At 36.1% G+C, this 21,814-nt stretch overlaps 3 protein-coding genes across 3 annotated transcripts; 2 read left to right on the top strand and 1 right to left on the bottom strand.

The window, feature by feature from the left end:
• The first annotated feature begins 129 nt into the window (after positions 1-129).
• LOC135078222 (uncharacterized) lies at positions 130-11,969 on the top strand. The gene is made up of 6 exons (XM_063972810.1): positions 130-199; positions 284-2,509; positions 2,936-3,080; positions 9,216-9,403; positions 9,838-10,058; positions 10,447-11,969. The coding sequence occupies exons 1-6, from the start codon at positions 137-139 to the stop codon at positions 11,933-11,935; spliced, it is 4,332 nt and encodes a 1,443-aa protein (XP_063828880.1). The 5' UTR covers positions 130-136; the 3' UTR covers positions 11,936-11,969.
• Positions 11,855-18,088, bottom strand: LOC135078223 (N-alpha-acetyltransferase 38-B, NatC auxiliary subunit). Its single transcript, XM_063972812.1, has 3 exons — positions 17,698-18,088; positions 17,467-17,599; positions 11,855-12,639 (listed from the first exon to the last, which is right to left on the bottom strand). Exons 1-3 carry the CDS (start codon positions 17,734-17,736, stop codon positions 12,494-12,496), a joined length of 318 nt encoding a protein of 105 aa, XP_063828882.1. The 5' UTR covers positions 17,737-18,088; the 3' UTR covers positions 11,855-12,493.
• Positions 18,089-18,334: 246 nt separating this feature from the next.
• Positions 18,335-20,229, top strand: LOC135078221 (nucleic acid dioxygenase ALKBH1). The gene is made up of 4 exons (XM_063972809.1): positions 18,335-18,562; positions 18,638-18,964; positions 19,157-19,350; positions 19,542-20,229. The coding sequence occupies exons 1-4, from the start codon at positions 18,443-18,445 to the stop codon at positions 19,918-19,920; spliced, it is 1,020 nt and encodes a 339-aa protein (XP_063828879.1). The 5' UTR covers positions 18,335-18,442; the 3' UTR covers positions 19,921-20,229.
• Positions 20,230-21,814: the final 1,585 nt, after the last annotated feature.

The following is a 21,814-nucleotide window of genomic DNA, read 5'->3' as shown; positions in this document are numbered from 1 at the left end:
GTATTGGGGGTTATAATAAACTATACAACTATAACTTAGGTAAATTAATTTGAGTTGCATTGTATCATTTTGCTTAGATAATGAAAAAACTATTCCTAAAGCAAGAAATAAATATCTTTTCAGATAATTTCCAATTATGGATGATATAACAGAAAAAATAAAGATACCTTCAAATGAGCTACGGTTGGAATCTATACAGGTATTTTTAGAATTTATATTATGCCAAGTTAATTTGTTTTGATTGTTTCTTTTGTGGTTATTGATTTCATAATTATAATTTCAGGAGCTTCTTTTGAAAGTGAGGACACATCGATCATCACAAAATGCAGCAAAGTGGTCGGAGCTATTACAACTTTTGTGGGCACATCTAGAAACAAATCTGCCAAAATTAGACGATCAACTACTGTGTGCTACATGCTTTTATACTATTTTAGAAATAACAAATGAAAAGGAAAATTATTTAAATAAAGTTTCAGCATTGATTACTCAAAAGTTAGAGTTAAGAGTTACAAATAATGAAGATACTTCAAAGGAATTAAGCTCATTCATTGTCTCACATGAAAAGAAAAATAGAAAAACATTGCAAGTAGTTTCTCTAATGTATGGCCTCTTGCAGTCTACATTTGTAACCAATACCATTAAGGATATTATAGAACTGGCTGGTACTCTGAAATCAAGCATGGATTTATTAATAGTAATGGCTTATGAGTATTCCAGGTACACATTTATTGTTTTTAAGACAATTAGTTCACTGAAAAAAGTCTGCGGAACAGAATTACAAGAAATTGTTTTCAGTCATAGCAATTTCATCAGACTTCTCAATTTAGTAAACCATAACTGGGAAAACCCTATAACTGGTGTAAGAGATCTAAACAAGTCTATATTTCAAATTCTTGTGTCATTAAATGAGAACTTTAGCAAAATTATTTTGAAAGAAATTAATAACTTTTATTGGAATAAAGCTAAGTTTTTAATGCTGTCAGAAATAATAGAACAAAGTAAGGAGAAACTTGTGAATTTTGTACTAGAGAATAATTTGATTGATGGCCTCATCTACAGCCTGTCCAAGCCAGGCCTGGTATCGGCTGGGGCGGACATGTACTATGCAATTATAAAGAACCTCAATACCGAAGAAGAATGGTGTAGTCTATTTAAAGACAGGATTATTTATGTTCTAAATGGAGAGCATAACAAATCTATTGATAACTTCTGTAATTATTGGTGTTTGGGCACTTTCAAGAAATTTCCAGATTTGCCATTTATCCTTATTGGTGAGCTGCAAAAATTTGAAGAGTCAGAGTCAAAGTTATACAGTGGTCTCTGCATTTTGAAACAAGCGAACAAACTAGGACTTTTGGCAAAAACATGGGATACAAATGAGTATGGTATTGTTGAAAAGATGATTTTAGCAGGAACGGAACATTGTAATCCTTACACTAGAATGTTACAATTTGAAATTGTTTGTGTGAAACAAGGGAAGGCTCTACCTTCTTCCACTGAGTTCAATCTCATTCTAAACTACTTGTCTAATAATGTGAACTCTGATTGCACTGTTTTGAGAATCAGTATGATAGGACAGATCAAGTGTTTTCTCACATATTTGCATGCTTCATATTATAATCATACTAAAAATCATCAAAAGTTTGAAGCAAAAGATCTTTTGAATTTTTACAAAAGTCTGCAAGAATTTATAATAGAATCCTTGAATTTAGATGGGAATTATCAAAGAAAGGTTGCTACTATAAAACTGTGTGGTATACTTTTGAGTTCTCTGAATGAAACACCAAAGAAGAGGCAAAAGGAGATAATAAATTCTGGAGTGGAGATGACTAAATTCCTAAAGCAACACAATTGCTTCCTATTGTTCCAAGAAAGAAATGTTGTGAAATTGTTTAGTCTTTTGAAAGACCCAGCGGAAGACATCAGAGAGATTACTGTACAACTTTTGCTCAATCATTATTCTCAACAAATCACACCTGATTCACTGGATTGCTTGATAAAAGATGCTCAAGATTGCATTAGAAGCAAGTTTTTCTATCAGATATGTTGTGGCCAGAGTATATTTAGACTAATCACAAGTCTTCTATTGAAAGAAAATTACACAGACACTGTGTTCAAGAGTGTGGAGGATGTCTTTTTCTTTGCTTTTGATGTGTTAAATAAAGAGTATGAACTGAAGAGAGATATAGTGAAGTCAATTGAAGATGGCAAACAGCTTCATGCTTATCTGAGCATTTTGCTTGAAGCGCTCAAAGTTGCTAAACAGAATTCATATGAGGTCAAAAATTTGAGGGAGTTGATTCCTCAATTACTGAATATTTTGGAGGATATATCCAACCAGTTTGCGTGGGAGCAGGAGCCAGCCACCAGCTCGGACTTCTCCAAGATGAGTGACATGGTGAAGAGTATTATAGCATCGTCTGGGTACAACCCACAGGATGAGAATGATCTCGCAAAGATAACAGGCCTTCAGCAGATTGTTTTGAATTGCTTATGGTTAAATGTTAAGGTAAGCAACTATAAATACATGGATTAAAAAATATTCTCATCATCATCATCATTTCAGTCATAGGACATCCATTGCTGAACATAGGCCTCCCCCAATGCTTTCCATGTTGATCGTTTGGTAGCGGCTTGCGTACAGCGCTTCCCTGCTACCTTTACGATGTCGTCGGTCCACCTTGTAGGTGGACGTCTCACGCTGCGTTTTCCGGTACGCGGCCTCCATTCCAGAACCTTGCTGCCCCATCGGCCGTCAGTTCTGCGTACTATGTGCCCTGCCCATTGCCACTTCAGCTTGCTAATCCGTCGGGCTATGTCAGCGACTTTAGTTCGTTTACGGATCTCCTCATTTCTGATTCGATCCAAATTCGATCTCGCAAAAAAATATTCTGCCTGTAATTAATGCATGTCTAAGAAACGTCTGATGTTTCAGGCGTCTTGCGACTTGGCATCATACCTGACGCAATTGTTCCGTAACGAAGACGCGGCGGCGTGCGGACGCTGCCTCACGATCATCACGCACGTGTTGGAGACGTCGCGACACAAGGGAGCCATCGAAGCCGCCGGCGCTGCTCTTGGTAAGCTAATTACAACCTTCATCATCATCATTTCAGCCATAGGACGTCCACTGCTGAACATAGGCCTCCCCTAATGCTCTCCACGTTAATCGATTGGTAGCAGCCTGCATCCAGCGCTTCCCTGCTACCTTTACGATGAATTACAACCTTAGTCTACAAAAATATAAAGTTTATCAGATCTTCTCATCGTGTCGACAACAAACCTACAGTGTTAGCCCAAAACTCCGCTACAAGAGTGGCGTTGTCAGCAGCAGTCATTAAATCCTCCTGCGTGCAGTTGCTCGGGCACTCAGGGCACAATATCATGTGCTTCATCGACTGGGGAACAAAACCTGGAGAACTGGAGAACAAAATTGTGCAGCAGGTGCCTGCTGTGCAGTTTTTCTGATGAAGATCAGATTTTTTAACCTTGGGCGTAATTTTCTCCTATTCTAAAGTCGGTCGCCTACGTCATCTGAGAGTACGAAATATGCATAGCTGGGCACCGTTAATCAAATAGTTAACTTCGTTAATCGTTAAACCGTTAATAAAAAAATTAACTTCGTTAAACGTTAAAACGTTATATTTCGCAAGATTTAACGCAAGTTAACGTTAATCGTTAATCCGTTAACACATGATAATAAAATTAGTTTGTTGCGGCGCTTCTTCTCAGCACTTGCCAAATGTTGGTCTCGAAGCGCTGGTAGGGTAAAAAGATTATGAGACATGTAGAGGCTCCTTAACAGCAAAATGACGATTTGTAAGAACTATTTATTAGTCTAAACAAATAAAGAAATTTTGACTTTGACTTTGACTTTGAAAACGAAAAAAAAATGTATGCAAGGTTCAAATAATTTCGAAAGCTTGTATCGCGCATGGAATTTAGGAATGCGAAATGAATATCTTAAAATACCCTTACTCATATGTATCATATGTCGTTTTAGTCCTTATATAGTCTACTTTACGTTAATATTATATGACAATAAGTAAATACCATGGGGTTTTTTATAAAAAATATTTTATGCAAAAGAGGCGATTTCACTAGTTTTCCTCCAAAAAAATCAGTTTTCGTCCTAGTGTACGCTAGTTTTCAACCACTGTGTAGAAAAAAGGGTGCAGTTGAATTATTAACTTAAAACCAATTCTACAATACAGTAACTATGGATTGTGGTATATCATTTGAAAGGTAATTTTGTTAGCTTTCAAATGATATCAAAAAGATTTAAATAAGTTTCTTACCTAAATTTTGGAAAATATTGCAATAGGTCGAAGGACAAATGGACGAAAACTAATCTACAGGAATAGCTAATTTTAATTTTCGTCCACCCCAGTGCTTGTTCATGGAGTCATGGACGTAAACACAACAACGTTTAAAGCTTTTTTTTGTTTTCGTCCACATCTTTTTAACGGTTATCACTGTTAAAAAGTAACGGTTTATCACTGTTAAAAAGTGGACGTAAACTAAAATGTTTTATGTAATAGCAATAAAGATCATATTGGAAGAAAAAACATTGTATTTTGTAGGTCCATTAAAGTAAAATGATTATTAAAAATATAACTAGGTGTCAGGGTTTCCGTCCACGTGGACGAAAACCAAAATCTTGCAAAATTGTTATGCTAGTATTAGTCTACTTAATTATCTAAGATTTCTATACAAAAACTTTAATAAAGCCTTAAAATTATGCTAATAACACTGGTCAACAAAAAAACAACTTTTGCATGTAACATGAAAACTTTTGTCTGGTTATGATTAGGTCAAGGATAAGGATACTAGAAATACAATTTAAATGTTTTAAATACGAATAGTTTTTTTGTAATACCATTTTATAACATTTTAGAAATTTTGAATTTTTATCAACAAAAAGAAGTTATTTCGATTTATTGCAACATTAATATGAATTTCCTTTTATGATTTTCGTCTGTATTTTGCTTCAGGAATGTCTCGTTTTAATGTCCAGCAGTAATCCGCTAACATTCGTGGGCTCCACTTGCTTTGATATCGTTTTTCCATGGTAGAAGTCTTGATAGAATCTTTCACCGTGTTCATTGCTGATGGCGCCCAAATTTTCAGGGAAGAAGTCTAAATGTGAATGAAGAAAATGTATTTTCAATGATATATTACAGGCCAAAGCCTTATAAGTAGATAAAAGCTCCGCAATAGTACATTTATGGTCACTTAATCGGTGATTTCCTAGAAAATTTGAAGTTACTTTAATGAAAGATTTCCAAGCTGATTTTTTTAAATTACTAAGCTTTTCTTTAATTAATATATCATCTTTCATCAATTGCCTGATTGGAGGGCCAACAAATATGCCCTCAAAGTCAGGATCCAATGTGTCTTTTCGATTTTTGGCGTAACGGCCAGATCGCTAGTTTGAGGTGGTTCTGGTAGCGGACTACCGGTAGATGTTCATTATGAGGGATCGGTCTTTTAGCTGAAGGCAGGTCAGGATACTTAATTTTACTTTTTGGTTTAATGAAGAATGTTCACTAATTTTGTTTTTTAGCTTTCTGTATTCTCTGTTAAAAATAAAAAATACACGTGAAAGAATTATTTCGATACGTCAATTAGTTTCCAAGATATTGAATTTTAAAAGTGCGGGCGGCGGCCGGCCCGCCATTTTATGCGCGTGACGTCATATTACAACGACTGGCTCATATTTGTATGGGTGGAATCTTGCAAACTGAATTAAGACCCACTTCCAGGCAACCGATTAAGCTGAAATTTCGCAAACACATGTGATTTGGATGACCATGCAATATTATGATGACATGGAGCTGATCTGATGATGGAGCTGGAAGGTGGCCATAGGAACTCTATAATAAAACGACTTAAATGCATCGAGTTTGGGCTCGTTCGTTTTGTATTGATGAGTATTTTAATTCTATATAGTAATCGGGGTCTAATGATGGAGCTGGAAGGTAATTCGCAATAAAACGACACAATCGCATCAAGTTTGGGTTTGGTTCAATTTTAATTTCTGTGATGGGTCTGGGTGTTAATATGTATAATAAGTTTGTATTTACAAAAAAAAAATATTTAAGTATGTTTATATCCGTTTTCTAGTGAGCGGACGCTGTGAATGTACGTCACATGGGGTCACGTGACCGTCGGCGGGACTCAATATTTAAGCGAACTTTGAATGCCTATAAAATCATAACTACTGGGTATTTTTGAATGAAATAAAAACTAATGTATTTGTAAATGTAAAAGCTTAACTGTAACATAGGTTTCAAGTGATTTTGCATACCTAGTAACATTCTCAATTGTTATACCTTTTTTGTACCAGTAAGACAAAAATAACAATCAGATGATTTGTTCGTTGGTTCCAACCAAATCATAGGGATTGCAAAAGGCATAGATCGAGATCTTTTCGCCCACCCAGTGAAAAGACCCACATATGTAACACAACAGATGTATGGAACCCTCACTTTGTCTTGTTGTCCGATGGAAAAGCCAAAATACTGTTCATATAACTTAGTTACTAATGGTGTCAAATTCCTTCGCTGAGTTTTGATTGTAATGTCACCACAAATTTAAAAAAACTTGTAAGGATCATTTTTGCACTTTCTTGACATTATTTAAGAATCACTTAACTCTAAAAACAGAACAAAACACTACGCTCTTCAAATAAACAATTTCTCTGAATGCGAAAGTGAAACAAAAACGGTTAATTTTTAATTTTGTGGGTAGTAGCTGTAACACGAAAACTAGACCTGATGGAATCAAAATAAATATGGGAATAAATTGAGGGTAGGTAGGTAATTTAAAATTAGCAAGCATCTTTCTTGTTACAAAATTTTGTTGACCAGTGTAATTAGACATACGTGCCAAAAACATTACGTAAAGTAGCTAAAACAGTAATTAAACATACCATGAAAGTTCCCTACCGGCACGTTTTTTTTCTAACTTGACGATGTTTTCCATTCACCTGTGTGCAGCAGCAACTTCCGTAGATTTTTTTGGAGTTATTACTTGTCAAATTACATTTTCATGCAGGCAGAACTGTTACTTAGATATTATAAATTGTGACAAGTCCAAACTTGCACGGAAAGTTAGGTTTGTATTCTAATTTTCCGTATTTGTTTGTGGCAAAGTCGGTCAAATGGACGAAAACAGGAGCTGGACGGAAAACCGGCGCAATTACCCTATTCCTCTTTTATGTTTGCGCTACAAGCTTTTGAAATTATTTGAACCTTGCATAAGTACAGTTATTTTTTTCGTTTTAGTACAATTGCATTTCAGAATAAAAGCTTGTTTTTAAAAAAGTTTTTTAATATTAGGGGAGAGTTCGGTATATTGTACCGCCGGGTAAATTGTACCACCCTCATATTTCGTAAAGTATTTATTGAATGTCTGTAATTGCAACACTCAGCGATACACAACTAAATTCAATTAATATCGGCCATGTGGTTTTTGCCGTGACAACGAACACGTGTGTTTTATTTTGAAAAGTATTTTTTCATTGTTTTCAAGTAACTTTTGACAATGCATGTTTAGTTTGTAATTTTGTTAAATTTAATCACAGGGTGTTTCTAATATATTATTTAGAAGCGTAAATTAGTGTGGATTACAATTATTTGAAACATTTTTCGGTATTTATAAGCTATATTTTTTACCGATTTTTTAAAAGCACTAACACCTAGTCGGCTAAATTGTACCACATCAAGTTGTATGGAACTTTACCAAAGGATTTTGAATTTTTTTTTAGTAAATCATATTTTGAAGTTATAATAGCGTAGTTATGTTTGACTAACAATAAATGAAAGCAAAAGACTGGCAAAGTAGATTAGATACAAGTGTGCGTTACGATAATTGGAATTACAAAACTTTTACTCAAAATCGTGATAACGTGTAAAACAATATCAATTGTCTATGTTATTAACTACTGTTCCTTTTCGTTACCTAATTTGTTAAGAATGTATAGTATAATATTTTGCCATAATTTTTTTATAGGCTTGAAATTTATTGAAATCCAATTTAGTAACCCTGTGGTACAAATTATCGAACCGGTTGGCTAAATTGGACCGAAGCTCTGAACTCGTATTTTGTTGATTTGTGCTAAATATACAACAATTGTGTTGATTAATACCTACGAAATAGTAAGTTGAATAATTTCTCTTTAATTATATACCATGAACATTAGCAAAAACAAAAGAAAACTATGTGTAAAATGGGATTGAAAAAAACTGGTCCAAATTAGCGGACTCTCCCTTATATATTTTACACTTTTTATTATTAGTATCTCAATCTCAGAGCCTTCAATTTGGTTCAATTACAATACAATTTAGCACCAAAGTGCTTGAAAAGACAAATCCAACAAACCCAAATTCGATAAGTTTCCACCGTTTCGTTTAGGAATTCCTATGGCCACCTCCTGACTCCATCATCAGGACCCTGGACATTATCTAGTACTAAAGTGCTCGAAAAGACAAATCCAACGAACCCAAATTCGATGCGATTCTGCTGTTTCATTTAGGAGTTCCTATGGCCACCTCCTGACTCCACCATCAGACCAGCTCAATGGTACCATAACATTGCATTGTCATCGTACTTACATAAGTATACCAAATTTCAGCTCAATCGGTTGAGGAAAACTGGTCATAAATTCAGTTGCAAGATTTGTCCCACACATACTAACAAGTGAAGTCAAAAAATATTAATAAAGCTTGTAAATAAATAAAAAAACATTTTTATATCATTTCGTTAGTGAGCTGGTTACAAAAACTGTTGTTTTAGGTTCTGGACGTTCTGGAAGCCCGAACGTACTTGTCAGAACGCGTTTTTCAGCGTATCTGCTGTATCTTTTTGGTAAATACCTAGTAGGTACTGGATTAACGATTAACGGACTTAGGATTATTTAACGGAAGTTAACGAGTCCGTTAACATTTTTTAAAGTTAACTTAAAAGTTAATCCGTTAATAGAAATGTTAACTTCGTTAATTAACGATTAACGGATTAACGAGTTAATGCCCAGCTATGGAAATATGTAGAGCGATAGCAATAAACATCATGCCATCAGCCATGCAATGTGATGCTTTGAAAACAGAGGAACTTAGCTTACGGTGTTTTAATTATTTAATAGCTACAAACACTCCACCCACTGTTGAAAGAACATTGACATGTGTGTGTTGACGTCATATAAAACATTTCAGGTCGAGCCATTCAAAATCTGACGTCCCTCCCAGAAGACTCAGCCCTGTCCTTGCTTCCTCTCTCGCTGCTGAAGTGCAAGCTGACCGAGCTGATATCGTGCGCAGCCATGGCGTCGGTTACACGCAGAGGCGCCGGCCTGTCCATAATGGTGCACAGGATTGTGTCCAGCGATATGAAGAAGGGAAAGGTACGATAACTTTTTATTTTACGATATGAAATTTTATCAACCGACAAAAATAATCTTTAATCGTTAATCTTATGCGACCGATAGCTTCGTGAAGGGGCGTTTTCTTACTGAGAGGGCTTATCAGTGACATCAAACGTCGTCACTGTGAGCGCGTAAAAAAATGTAAATGTATGACGGATTGCTCAGCGCCCCTAGAGGAAACTTTCAATAACTAAATTTTTCATATTATTTTTTTTAACGCCCTCACTAATGAGGACATTTGTTGTAAACTCACACTAAGCCCTCGGAGCGTATACCTACTCGTATACTTATCTCGTAATAGCGAGTGAAAGACCCAATAGAATCGCTTCATTTACCTCGCCTCAGTTAGCATAGTGAAAACTTTGTGTAGGAGTGCTAAGAGCAAAAAATAAATGTTTTTATGTCTTTTGCAGCCTCTTTTCCACCACTTCATGGGCACCCTCCTCCAAGTGTGCCACGAGATACAGTCCCCGGCGGACGACGACGGCTGCAAGGACGTTCCCGAAGCCATCTATATCCATTTCATGACGCGCGTGGTAATGGACAGCGGACTGGCGTCAGATACAATGTTCTATGCCGCTGAGCTGGCTGCGGTGGCTTTTGATAACTTGACCAGCACCCATTGGCAGATAAGGTGAGGAATACTACCTTTGTGCTTCCAACGTATGCAATTTATATTCACACATAATAAAGAGTTTGTAAAAAGGTCATGTCAACTATGGGCTGAGAGGAGGGGCGCCACGTGCTTACGAGAGGATGTCGTGTCTACAAAGCCATTTGTACGCTTCGCAATGCTTTTATTTCAATTAGGTTGCTAAGTCGCCAGCATATCATAATATTTGCATCTATCGCAACTACTAAAGCTGCTACAGTGTTAAGCTTGAATTTCCATCCAATCCTAGATCGCCTTTGCAAGAGCAAAACTAAACTTGTTACTAAACTAAACTTTCTAAAAACAAGTGCTTTAAAGGTTATCTTACTTTCAATTTGAAGTTAACCAACCATACTTAATTTATTTTCAGAAACGCAGCCCTCCAGTTGTACGGCGCCCTTATTCCAAAACTCATTGGCCAGAAGAAAGCCTCGGGATCTGACGACGAAACAGTAGCTACCGTGGCCTGCGACGAATTCCGCACCCACTCTCCACAACTATGGCGCCGCATGGTACACTGCCTTACCACCATAGACGCTTCCAATCAGGTCCAGTCACATTCCAACCTCATGCCAATCCTAAACGTCCTCGCCAACCTTGCTAGAAGATACAACTTCCAATCTGATACAAGTGATGAAAAAGAACTGCTCACACCGTTGATGGCATTGCTGAGCAGCCCTATTTATACCGTGAGGAGACTCACTGCCAAAAGCATTTTCAATATATTCCAGTTTGAAACTATACACGATATTGTTATGAAACAAGAAAATGTTACTGAAAATTTTCTTCATGGAAGCCTGCTTCTGGTTGGAAGTTACATGAAATACTCATCGAGTTTTAACTCAGCTAAGTTTAATCAATTGAAAGATAAGTTTAGAAAAATATTGGAGAAAGAAAACCATTCTTATGTCAGCAAACGAGAATTCAATGAACTGTGGAGTCATAATTACATCAAAGATGAGGTGAAAGATATTGTAGAGGAAGCTAAAAGAAATAGATATTCCCCAGGAGTATTCCACTGGGCAAACAACAAATTGAGAAGACACATTGAAGTATGTCCATGGGAAGACATACCAGATGTTTTAAAAATACTCTTACAAGAGAGTGACTACGAGAACTATTGTGAGTTTATTTTAATTAAAATGGAAGCAAGTAATGAAATACCAACACAAATACTTTTGGATATTGGTAAAATATTTGATGCATTCACAAATAAGTTCAAAAGCTGTGTGATTTGGAAAATTTTCTACTTTATATCAACACGAGTAGATTTAGGTGATGCCATAGATACAGTAAGCATTTTTAATTATTTGGAAACTTCAGGTGTTTCATACAGAACAAGATATATTCTACCATTCCTGTCAAGTTTGTGCGGCAGACTTCCTGAAAACCACATAATTCGTTTATCAAGTATAATATTTTCTCTGTGTGACCCTGACACTTCAGATGTGGATATGAGGTACATAGCTTCCCTGGCCAATAATGAAGTAGCAAAGGCTTTTTCCAATATACCAGACTCAGTGAGGATAACATCTATAAAATGCGCTTATGTGCTGCTGCAAGATGAAGATGAAGATGTGAGGATGCTGAACATCAAGTTTTACTCAAATATTAAAAAAGATAACAACTTGCTCCATCCTTATGTATGTTGGATGAAAATCTTAGAAAAAAGCTTCTTGCAAGAAATTTTAGATAACCCAGAAACTGGAATTAGTACCATTCACCAAGAATTGACAGATGTTGTAACAAGTTATGCAAAATCAAATGTAATCGATGAGTACAACCCATTCGCAAATGATTCCAAAAATATTTATTTTGAACTACAAGTTGTAAGGCAACAATTGCAAAAGCTGAAGTGAAGGTTACTTTTAAATAAAGATTATTTATATTTAATTCACATCATTTTATTGTAGATTTAAATAATACCTTAAATAACTATTTACAAAAATATACCAAAAAACTCATGAAATGATTGTCTTTTGCACACACATCAGTAGATCTTTTCTTCAGACACATTATAAATTGTTGTTTGGCATAAAAAACTGAAGGTATTTTAAAATTATTTTATCATGAACTTACTACTATCAGTGATAATTTTACAGAGAGCGTCAGGCTTCATACATACAAATAGGGAAATGTATTCTTGAAATAGTCAACTTTTGATAAGCAATACCAAGGAAAACAAGATCTTTATGTCAAGAATAACTAAAATCAAATCAAACTGTTTAGTGGTCTGATACTGATACTGTGTGTCTTACCAGTGTGTAGGTGGGATATGGGAGGAAATTATATTCCCATTGTCTTTGGAATTATTCAGACCATAAATATCCCAATTTTAAATGCCAAACAACAACCTAAACAATTCACATCTCCAGCACAATACCCGTCACATTCTCTACCGTACACTGTGCCTCGGATCACTCGTCATAGTAGTACTTCTGCGGGGGAGCGGTGTCGTCGATCTGGATGGACACGATGTGGCGGCCTGGCACCATGACTAGGCCTAGCACGCGCGGTTCTTCGGCCTCGCCCTCGTTGCCCTTTAAGTACTCGGAGCAGGCGCCTGGAAATATCAAAGTTGGTTGGATAGTGTGTACTAATGAAAAGGTAATTGCAACAGATATAGTATTTTAGTAATGGCATGTTAGTAAAAGTGATGGCATTATTGGCTAGGTATGAAAACAAGACAAGCCAAGCAAAGGGCAAGGGCATTTCTTTAGCGCTTCATTGTTTTTTGAACTTCTAAATTAAATGTAATATTAAATGTAATTATATTCATAAAGCTGATCATAGTCAGGGTACTAATAATTTGATATCTCAGTATGTAAGTAGTAACAATATTATGACTGTACCTACTACTAGTTGTTTAAACTGAGGCACTCGACAAAGGCCAAGCCCGGAACATTCAAGATTGTTCATCAAAATATTCAAGGCTTGGCCAGCAAAGTCTTAGAAATAGAGCTATTCTTAAAAAGTTTTGATATTAATGTAATGTGTATTACTGAACACTGGCTAAAGAAATATGAAAGCTCTTTTCATATAGATAATTATCAGTTAAGTAGCGCGTTTCTTAGGAAGTCGGCCAATCACGGAGGCTCCTTAATATTTGTGAATAATAATATCAGATATAAAGAACGCAAAGATGTAGTAGGGCTATCAGTTGAGCGTGTTGTCGAAATTTCCTGTGTCGAGCTTGAGAGTTACATCATTGTATGTGTGTATAGACCCCCTTCTGGGGACTTTGGTATTTTTGAAGCGGCTATTGAGGATGCTCTTAATAAAACTTGTAACAGCAACAAAAAGGTCTTAGTTTGTGGAGATTTTAACGTCAATTTACTAGATAGCTCATCATCATATTCTGTAAGACTACTTTCCCTTTTTAAGTCATTTAATTTGTTTAGTCAATGAAGAATGTTCACTAATTTTGTTTTTTAGCTTTCTGTATTCTCTGTTAAAAATAAAAAATACACGTGAAAGAATTATTTCGATACGTCAATTAGTTTCCAAGATATTGAATTTTAAAAGTGCGGGCGGCGGCCGGCCCGCCATTTTATGCGCGTGACGTCATATTACAGTGACTGGCTCATATTTGTATGGGTGGAATCTTGCAAGCTGAATTAAGACCCACTTCCAGGCAACCGATTAAGCTGAAATTTCGCAAACACATGTGATTTGGATGACCATGCAATATTATGATGACATGGATCTGATCTGATGATGGAGCTGGAAGGTGGCCATAGGAACTCTATAATAAAACGACTTAAATGCATCGAGTTTGGGCTCGTTCGTTTTGTATTGATGAGTATTTTAATTCTATATAGTAATCGGGGTCTAATAATGGAGCTGGAAGGTAATTCGCAATAAAACGACACAATCGCATCAAGTTTGGGTTTGGTTCAATTTTAATTTCTGTGATGGGTCTGGGTGTTAATATGTATAATAAGTTTGTATTTACAAAAAAAAAAAATTTAAGTAATGTTTATATCCGTTTTCTAGTGAGCGGACGCTGTGAATGTACGTCACACGGGGTCACGTGACCGTCGGCGGGACTCAATATTTAAGCGAACTTTGAATGCCTATAAAATCATAACTACTGGGTATTTTTGAATGAAATAAAAACTAATGTATTTGTAAATGTAAAAGCTTAACTGTAACATAGGTTTCAAGTGATTTTGCATACCTAGTAACATTCTCAATTTAAGGAACCAACTAGAATTACGGAAACCACAGCTACTTGTCTAGATAATATTTTCTCTAGCTGTGTCCCTGACAATAAAGCTGTCATACACAATCTTACGTCAGATCACTGTGGTATTAAAGTAGAATTTATTTGTAATAATTTGAATAATAAAAGTAATAAAAATGCCGTATGTAGACCTGTAACCATTAGTCGTCTAGAACGTTTTAAAAATAATCTTGAAAATAAATTGCATTTAGTCCCGTATGTGCAGGGAGACCCAGATGCTCTTTACAATAACCTTTTCGAATGTATTAAAACCGAACATGACAAAGTTTTTACGGTAAAGCCATTAAAACCAAATACCAAATGTAAGTTTAGTGACTGGGCTACTAAGGGAATATACAAAAGTCGAAATACGTTATATGAACTTTATGGCATGAAAAAGTATAATAATAGTGTATCTTTTCTTGAGCATGTAAAAAAGTATTCAAAAATTTTTAAGAAAGTTTGCTTCATGGCTAAGTCTTTTTATATTCGGGACAAGATAGGGAACGCCAGTAATAAAATAAAAGAAACTTGGAATGTTATCAACCGAGAGACTGGTAAACTAAAACCAAGAGATAATGACTTTTCTCTCAAAGTTCACGATAATTTGATATCTGCAGATAAAGATGTAGCGGAAGCTTTTGACAAATTTTTTGGTAATATAGCTTCAGCAACAACTGCCAACTTAAAGTCATCTCCCTCCGAGGCTGAAAAAATATTGAAAACCCACGTGACACCCTGTGACTCGCACTTCTCTTTTAAACATATTACTCCATTAGATATCACTAAAACTTTTAATCTTTTAAATGTAAAGAGTACAACTGATATCTGGGGCATCTCTGTCAAGATAGTCAAACACATTATTGATATAATTTCCCCACAGTTAGCGATAATATTCAATAATTGCATAGAGAAGGGCATCTTCCCCGACCTCATGAAACATAGTAGACTAATGCCATTATTTAAGTCTGGTAGCAAAACCGACCCTGGCAATTATAGACCCATTTCTATCTTGCCCGCTCTAAGCAAGATTTTTGAAAAAATCATACAGGAGCAACTTATGATTCACTTTGGCTCTAATAAGCTATTTCATAGTGAACAATATGGTTTTACCAAGGGTCGTTCCACCACCGATGCCGGGGTTGCACTACTTAAACATATCTTCGAGGCTTGGGAGAATTCTCAAAATGCACTAGGGGTCTTCTGTGATCTCTCAAAAGCTTTTGACTGCGTAGAACATCAAACGCTAATTCGCAAACTGCACTATTATGGGGTGAAGGACTCGGCTTTGGATATAATACAATCCTATTTAAACTTTAGAGTTCAAAAAGTTGACATAAATGGTGTTTTGTCTTCTGGGTCACCTGTGAAAATGGGAGTTCCGCAGGGGTCCATTCTGGGTCCATTCTTGTTTCTTATATACATTAATGATCTACCATATTTTGTTAAGGACTCTTGCGAAATCGTGTTATTTGCTGATGACACATCTTTGATTTTTAATATTGATAGAAGTAAAAATAACTTTGACGATGTAAATAATGCACTAACAAGAGTTTTAAGTTGGTTCACTACAAATAATTTACAACTCAATGCAAAGAAAACAAAATGTATAAAATTCTCTTTGCCTAACGTAAAAACAGTTAGTACCCAAATAGAACTTAATAATAATGCAATCGATCTGGTAGACTCTACTGTATTTCTGGGAATTACCCTGGATTCAAAACTCCAGTGGGGCCCCCATATAGAAACTCTGGCGGGAAAGCTCAGCTCAGCGGCTTTTGCAATAAAAAGGATACGGTCATTAACCGATGTTTCAACAGCTCGCTTAGTCTACTTTAGCTACTTTCATAGCCTAATGTCATATGGAATAATGCTATGGGGCAAAGCTGCAGATTTTGAAACAATATTTATTTTGCAAAAACGTGCGATAAGATACTTGTATAAAATGAAAGCAAGAGCGTCCCTTAGAGAATTGTTTAAAGAAATTGGCATTCTCACGGCCGCTTCACAATACATCTTAAACTGTATTCTATTTATTCAACAAAATATTAACGAATTCAAAAAGAAAAGTGATATTCACCAAATTAACACTAGAAATAAAAATAAATTGGCTATACCCGCTTTTAGACTTAATAAAGTGTTTGCCACTTTTATGGGACAAGGTATCCATTTTTATAACAAAGTCCCTGATAAATATAAAGAGCTACCGTATAATAAATTTAAAGGTATAGTTAAAGATCACATGCTTAAAAAAGCCTATTATACAACTCGAGATTTTCTTAATGATAAGTCATCCTGGGAGTAGGATTATGGTCCTCTCATGCTCGCACTAAAAAGAATTAAAATGAAAAGTAATATTGTATAAACTAATAATAATTTCTCAAATGTTATAGTGTCATGCTTCTCAATCTGGACTGTTACTTAGCTTTATTATTAGTTTTTTTTAAAGAGATAACTTGGCATTGTCATTCTCACTAAAATGTCTCTGGGGTGGTGGCGTAGTGAGGCGGGTCGTTACATTCCCTCTAATATGGTCGAGTGAAGCGATGGCTGGTTCACTCGTCATGTCTGTGAACAGGCGCTGCTTTCGGGGACTGGTCAATCCAAGTTATTCAAATTTATGTATGCGAGTCATTTCTACTAGTACCTTAATATGTAAGTCTAGATATTAGCACGTCACTACCTTGTTTAATATACCACGCAATCTTGTATACCCATTCTTATGATACACCATACAAGAATGCATGGTAAATTCAGTGAACTGCTCCTGAATCGAATGTACCTACTACTACTATTTCTATTTATTTATATTAACCGGCAGACAGTGGTGACTGAGTTTGTTGCGGCGCTTCTTCTCAGCACTTGCCAAATGTTGGTCTCGAAGCGCTGGTAGGGTAAAAAGATTATGAGACATGTAGAGGCTCCTTAAGAGCATATGACGATTTGTAAGAACTATTTATTAGTCTAAACAAATAAAGAAATTTTGACTTTGACTTTTGACTTTGACTAAATTGTAGGCTACAATCTCAGCTCAGGTAATCCACAATCATGGTTGTCAGAAGGATAGGAATTTCAGTAGGTAACCATGTTAATTTACACTTATCATAGTCATTAGGAATAAGTTATACACACAGGACTGAGGATTAGATTCCTCATTAGCCTTACCTAAAATAACATTGGCATCTCTGTCTGTGCACAGGAACACTCCAATGAGGACCCGGCCATCTGTCATCTCGATCCGAAAGTTCATGTTCAGCCATTTCCGAAGCTTGGTCTTCCCGTCCTCCACTTCCAGATCCTGAGAATGTGTTATTATGATGGCAATTTGTTTTCAAAATATTTTTTATAGAAGTCTGAAGCATATTATACGAAAGGAGAAATAAACCATACATTTACCTTTGTAAAATCTACAGGGGATATAGCGTTATTGCTCATACTGGGAATAAAAACGTAAACTTTCGAACGGTTTTAGGTTATAGTCTGATTTAGTCACTCGAATAAATTAGATATTACAAAGAAAGCTAATAAGAAAGATATATAGTTTTAAATATGTGCTTGGCTTGAATTGAAATTGAAATGCGGAGAAGAAATTCGCACAAAATTCGGAAGCCAGATTAGCCAGAATTTGTTGAAGAAACAGCTGATTTTGATTGACAGCAGGCTGTCACAGCTGACAGCCGACAGCTTTTAAACGGTTTTGTTGTGCATCTTTGCATACTGATAAAAGTTTTCTGCATAAAAACAAGGCAAACTGTAGTTTCATTCGTGTCTGATTGAAGAAGTGCTTAGCTTAGTATTTTTGTAAATTCTGGGCGGGGCCGTTTTTTAGCAAACAATTTTGACATCTCGATAAACAAAACGGTGCTTCCTTTAGTGGCGCCCTCCTCCAGTGTTTGTTCGTGACAATAATTAGTTGTTGAATTTAAGTTCTTAGCTCGGTACAAATAAAGATTATTTTTGAATATTGCCCACTGTTTGTTGTTGTTTTGATTTTTGACATCTTGATTCTCTTCATCTCTTGATTTTAGGTTATAAGAAATGATTTGAGTTTTTTCATCATAGTTTCAATTTTACTTTATTGTCTTAAAATTGTGTTTTCTTCCAGTTTAAGTAACAGAATATAATGTAAAAAGTTTACAAAATGGACCAAAATGAAAACGACGATAATTTTATGAAAATTTTCAAGTATTACAAGTCGAATAAACCTAAACCTTCCATGGAAAATGTTTTATCAGTAGAAGATAAAAATCATGTGGAAAAGGTGTGTATTCTATTTTAAATTTGTACAATTTTAAACATGGCACTAAATAATTGATTGTATATTATTTATTTTTAGGTTGTTCCACTAATAGGAAATAGCCTTACAGATAACAGAACAGAGTTTCTAGGCCTAAAGAACTTCCAAAGTTGGCAACTTTATAGTTTTCCAGGTCACCCAGGACTATTTTTGATAAGAAATCCATTCACAGGCATTGGCCAAAGGTATTGGATTAGAAAATGCTTGGAGGAGTATCCAAGGAAGCCCAATATAACCAATATTGATATTGAGGTTGTGATCGACGACTGGTGGAGAGAATGCTATCTTGATGGCACATGTAATCGGCAACTGCTGAAGAAGCTACGATGGACGACCTTGGGATATCACCACAACTGGGATACAAAAGTAAGTGAATAATCAAGTCAGTATCACTATGAAAATCACATTTTATTTTGTGTATTTAAGATTGCTAAATTGATTTTTCTTAAATAAATTGCATTTATTTATGGCTGTTAAAAGTTATACATTAAATTATATTCAATTTCCTGCAATTTAAATTGCATTTTCCTCTGTTAATTTAATCTTTTCCATTTCTAGGTGTATAGCGATAATAACAGAACAACTTTTCCGGAGGACCTTGCCGAGCTGTCAGACATCGTAGCCAGCTACCTTGAGTATTTGGGTTACAAGGCTGAGGCAGCCATCGTCAACTATTATCACATGAAGTCTACACTGTCTGCCCATACTGACCACTCTGAAGTTAACTTGCAAGCACCATTGTTTTCTTTTAGGTTTGTTGTAATGCTAATCATACATAATCATAAAAGGAGCTTTAATAATAAAATTCTAAATGCCACATAAAACATCTCCTATTGACAAAAGTAACTGCACAAATATGATAAAAATTAAAACCTGCAATGCAACATTTTCATCCATTCCATATTAAACATTTATGATTATGAATTATATTATGTAATTTCAGCTTTGGCCAGTCAGCAATATTCCTTTTAGGTGGTCAAGAAAAATCTACAGTTCCTTCAGCAATATTAGTCCAGAGTGGGGACATACTGATCATGTCTCAGCAAGCCAGGGTCTGCTACCATGCTGTCCCCAAAATCCTGCCAGCCAAATCTAGCCCTTGGGATGATGATAGTAAAGTTCTTATTGACAATGAAATGCCAACATTCAAGTATATCAAAAGCCCTAAAAATTTGATATCAAGTCTAAATTGTAACACCGATGATAAGATATGGAGTAAATACAGAGATTATGTCAGAGAATCGAGGATAAACATGAATGTACGACAGGTTTTGAATGAAAATCAAACTAATTTAGCAGATCCAGTGTTTATTGACAAGTGATAATGTGGGATGGTTGTAATTTTTATACCATAATGTGTGCATGGGCCTATAATTTTATATGACCATGGTTGTGTGTTCTGACGTCAGTTTGTCACCAGGATGCTTTGGATGACGCCGGGAGCTCGGAACGGGATGTTCTGGCGAGCCGGTTGTTGAGTTACCACTGGAACAACACAAAAGTATTTTTAATTTATTGTTTATTATGAAATACAATTTATAAAGTATTATTAAGCAGAATTTTTCAACAAAATAATATGATTATTTAAACAACATATTTTTTTAAATAAATGTTTTGTTTGTTGTTACCAATCAATCTTTTTTATACCACAGAATGTAGATAAAATTACTTTTTACCATTCCCATCAGTTGATTCTTGGATCATTAATCAAGAATTGATAATCCAATCCTAATCTAAACATTTCAAAACATATTTTACTAAAAACTAATTTGTTCGATAATGCCCATTCAGCTTTAGCGACACCTATGTATTTGGAAGAAAACCGAAATAGAAGTCCAAGTATGTATGCCAACCTTGCAGTTCTCCTTATCTGACATAGATGGCGTAAAATAGGTATGTTAAGTAAACATTTTTTCATTCTTTTCAAAGATGTAAAGGGTATTTTTATTAGAGTTATAAAGTATAATTTTTGGTTTTTAGTGCCAACTCTACCTTCACGATTTATTGTGAGACCGCACTTACCTTTACAGTCACCCTTGTTGGCAAAAGTCTCCATGCTCTTGTGGTGGTCACACAGACCCCAGAAGTACTTGACGTAACTCTAGGCGTAGCACTCGTACGTACCTACCTTGGCCCCGAACAGAGTCAACCACTTGCCAACTGGGCTGAAGCATCGGTCGGCCACAATACCTATTATGCTATTATCTTATTTACCTTTACAGTGTTTACAGTCACCCTTGTTCGCGAAAGTGTCGATGCTCTTGTGGTGGTCACACAGACCCCAGAAGCACTTGACGTAGCTCTCGGCGTAGTACTCGTAGTACTAGGCCCCTAATGGAGACAGCCGGCCTGTGGTACCGGTCGTCGCAATACTTAGTCACTTATTTACCTTTACAGTCTCCCTTGTTCGCGAAGGTCTCGATGCTCTTGTGGTGGTCACACAGGCCCCAGAAGCACTTGACGTAACTTTCGGCGTAGCACAGAGCACTCGTACGTACTCGTCCTTGGCCCCGAACAGAGTCAACCACTTGCCAACTGGGCTGAAGCATCGGTCGTCCCCAATACCTATTATCTTATTTACCTTTACAGTCGCTCTTGTACGCGAAAGTCTCGATGCTCTTGTGGTGGTCACACAGACCCCAGAAGCACTTGACGTAGCTCTCGGCTTAGTACTCTTACTTACTAGGCCCCGAATGGAGACAGCCGGCCTGTAGTACCGTTCCTTGCAATCCTTAGTTATTATTCACCTTTGCAGTCGCCCTTGTTCGCGAAAGTCTCGATGCTTTTGTGGTGGTCACACAGGCCCCAGAAGCACTTGACGTAGCTTTCGGCGTAGCACTCGTACTCGTCTTTGGCTCCGAACAGAGCCAGCCGCTTGCCAACCGGCCTGTAGCACCGGTCGTCACACTTCTTGTGAGCAGCGTACATTGCTATTGCTAATTTTGTAAAAAAAACCTAAAATATTAATGGACGGATTTTCAAATCATTTGCGTTTTTAATTTTACGATAATTTCAAGTTAATTGAGGAATTTGAGAATATCACTGTCAAGTTGACTGTTGTCAAATTTTTTGATTTTAAAATGCTAAAAAAGTTTATGAAGCTTAGAGTATGCGCACACTTGATATTTTTTAGTTGGCCGATAGTTGTGCCCGATTTTAATTTGTATGAAGAATCGGCCAAATCGAATCGGCGTAGTGTGCGCACTCCCATACATG

This window comes from Ostrinia nubilalis, chromosome 14 (assembly GCF_963855985.1).
Source record: "Ostrinia nubilalis chromosome 14, ilOstNubi1.1, whole genome shotgun sequence".
Classification (NCBI taxonomy): Eukaryota; Metazoa; Arthropoda; class Insecta; order Lepidoptera; family Crambidae; genus Ostrinia; species Ostrinia nubilalis.
Note: the sequence above shows the minus strand (reverse complement) of the source record. Positions and strands in the feature narration are given on the sequence as shown.

Excerpts from the sequence above, each read along its gene's own strand:
- LOC135078223 (XM_063972812.1), bottom strand. The coding sequence starts at position 17,736 with ATGAGCAATAACGCTATATCCCCTGTAGATTTTACAAAG. Across the intron at positions 17,600-17,697 it reads CCCCTGTAGATTTTACAAAG|GATCTGGAAGTGGAGGACGG; the intron begins GTAAATGTATGG and ends ACACATTCTCAG. Across the intron at positions 12,640-17,466 it reads AGATGCCAATGTTATTTTAG|GCGCCTGCTCCGAGTACTTA; the intron begins GTAAGGCTAATG and ends TGATATTTCCAG.
- LOC135078222 (XM_063972810.1), top strand. The coding sequence starts at position 137 with ATGGATGATATAACAGAAAAAATAAAGATACCTTCAAATGAGCTACGG. Across the intron at positions 200-283 it reads TACGGTTGGAATCTATACAG|GAGCTTCTTTTGAAAGTGAG; the intron begins GTATTTTTAGAA and ends TTATAATTTCAG. Across the intron at positions 3,081-9,215 it reads AGCCGCCGGCGCTGCTCTTG|GTCGAGCCATTCAAAATCTG; the intron begins GTAAGCTAATTA and ends AAAACATTTCAG.
- LOC135078221 (XM_063972809.1), top strand. The coding sequence starts at position 18,443 with ATGGACCAAAATGAAAACGACGATAATTTTATGAAAATTTTCAAGTAT. Across the intron at positions 18,965-19,156 it reads ACCACAACTGGGATACAAAA|GTGTATAGCGATAATAACAG; the intron begins GTAAGTGAATAA and ends TTCCATTTCTAG. Across the intron at positions 19,351-19,541 it reads GCACCATTGTTTTCTTTTAG|CTTTGGCCAGTCAGCAATAT; the intron begins GTTTGTTGTAAT and ends ATGTAATTTCAG.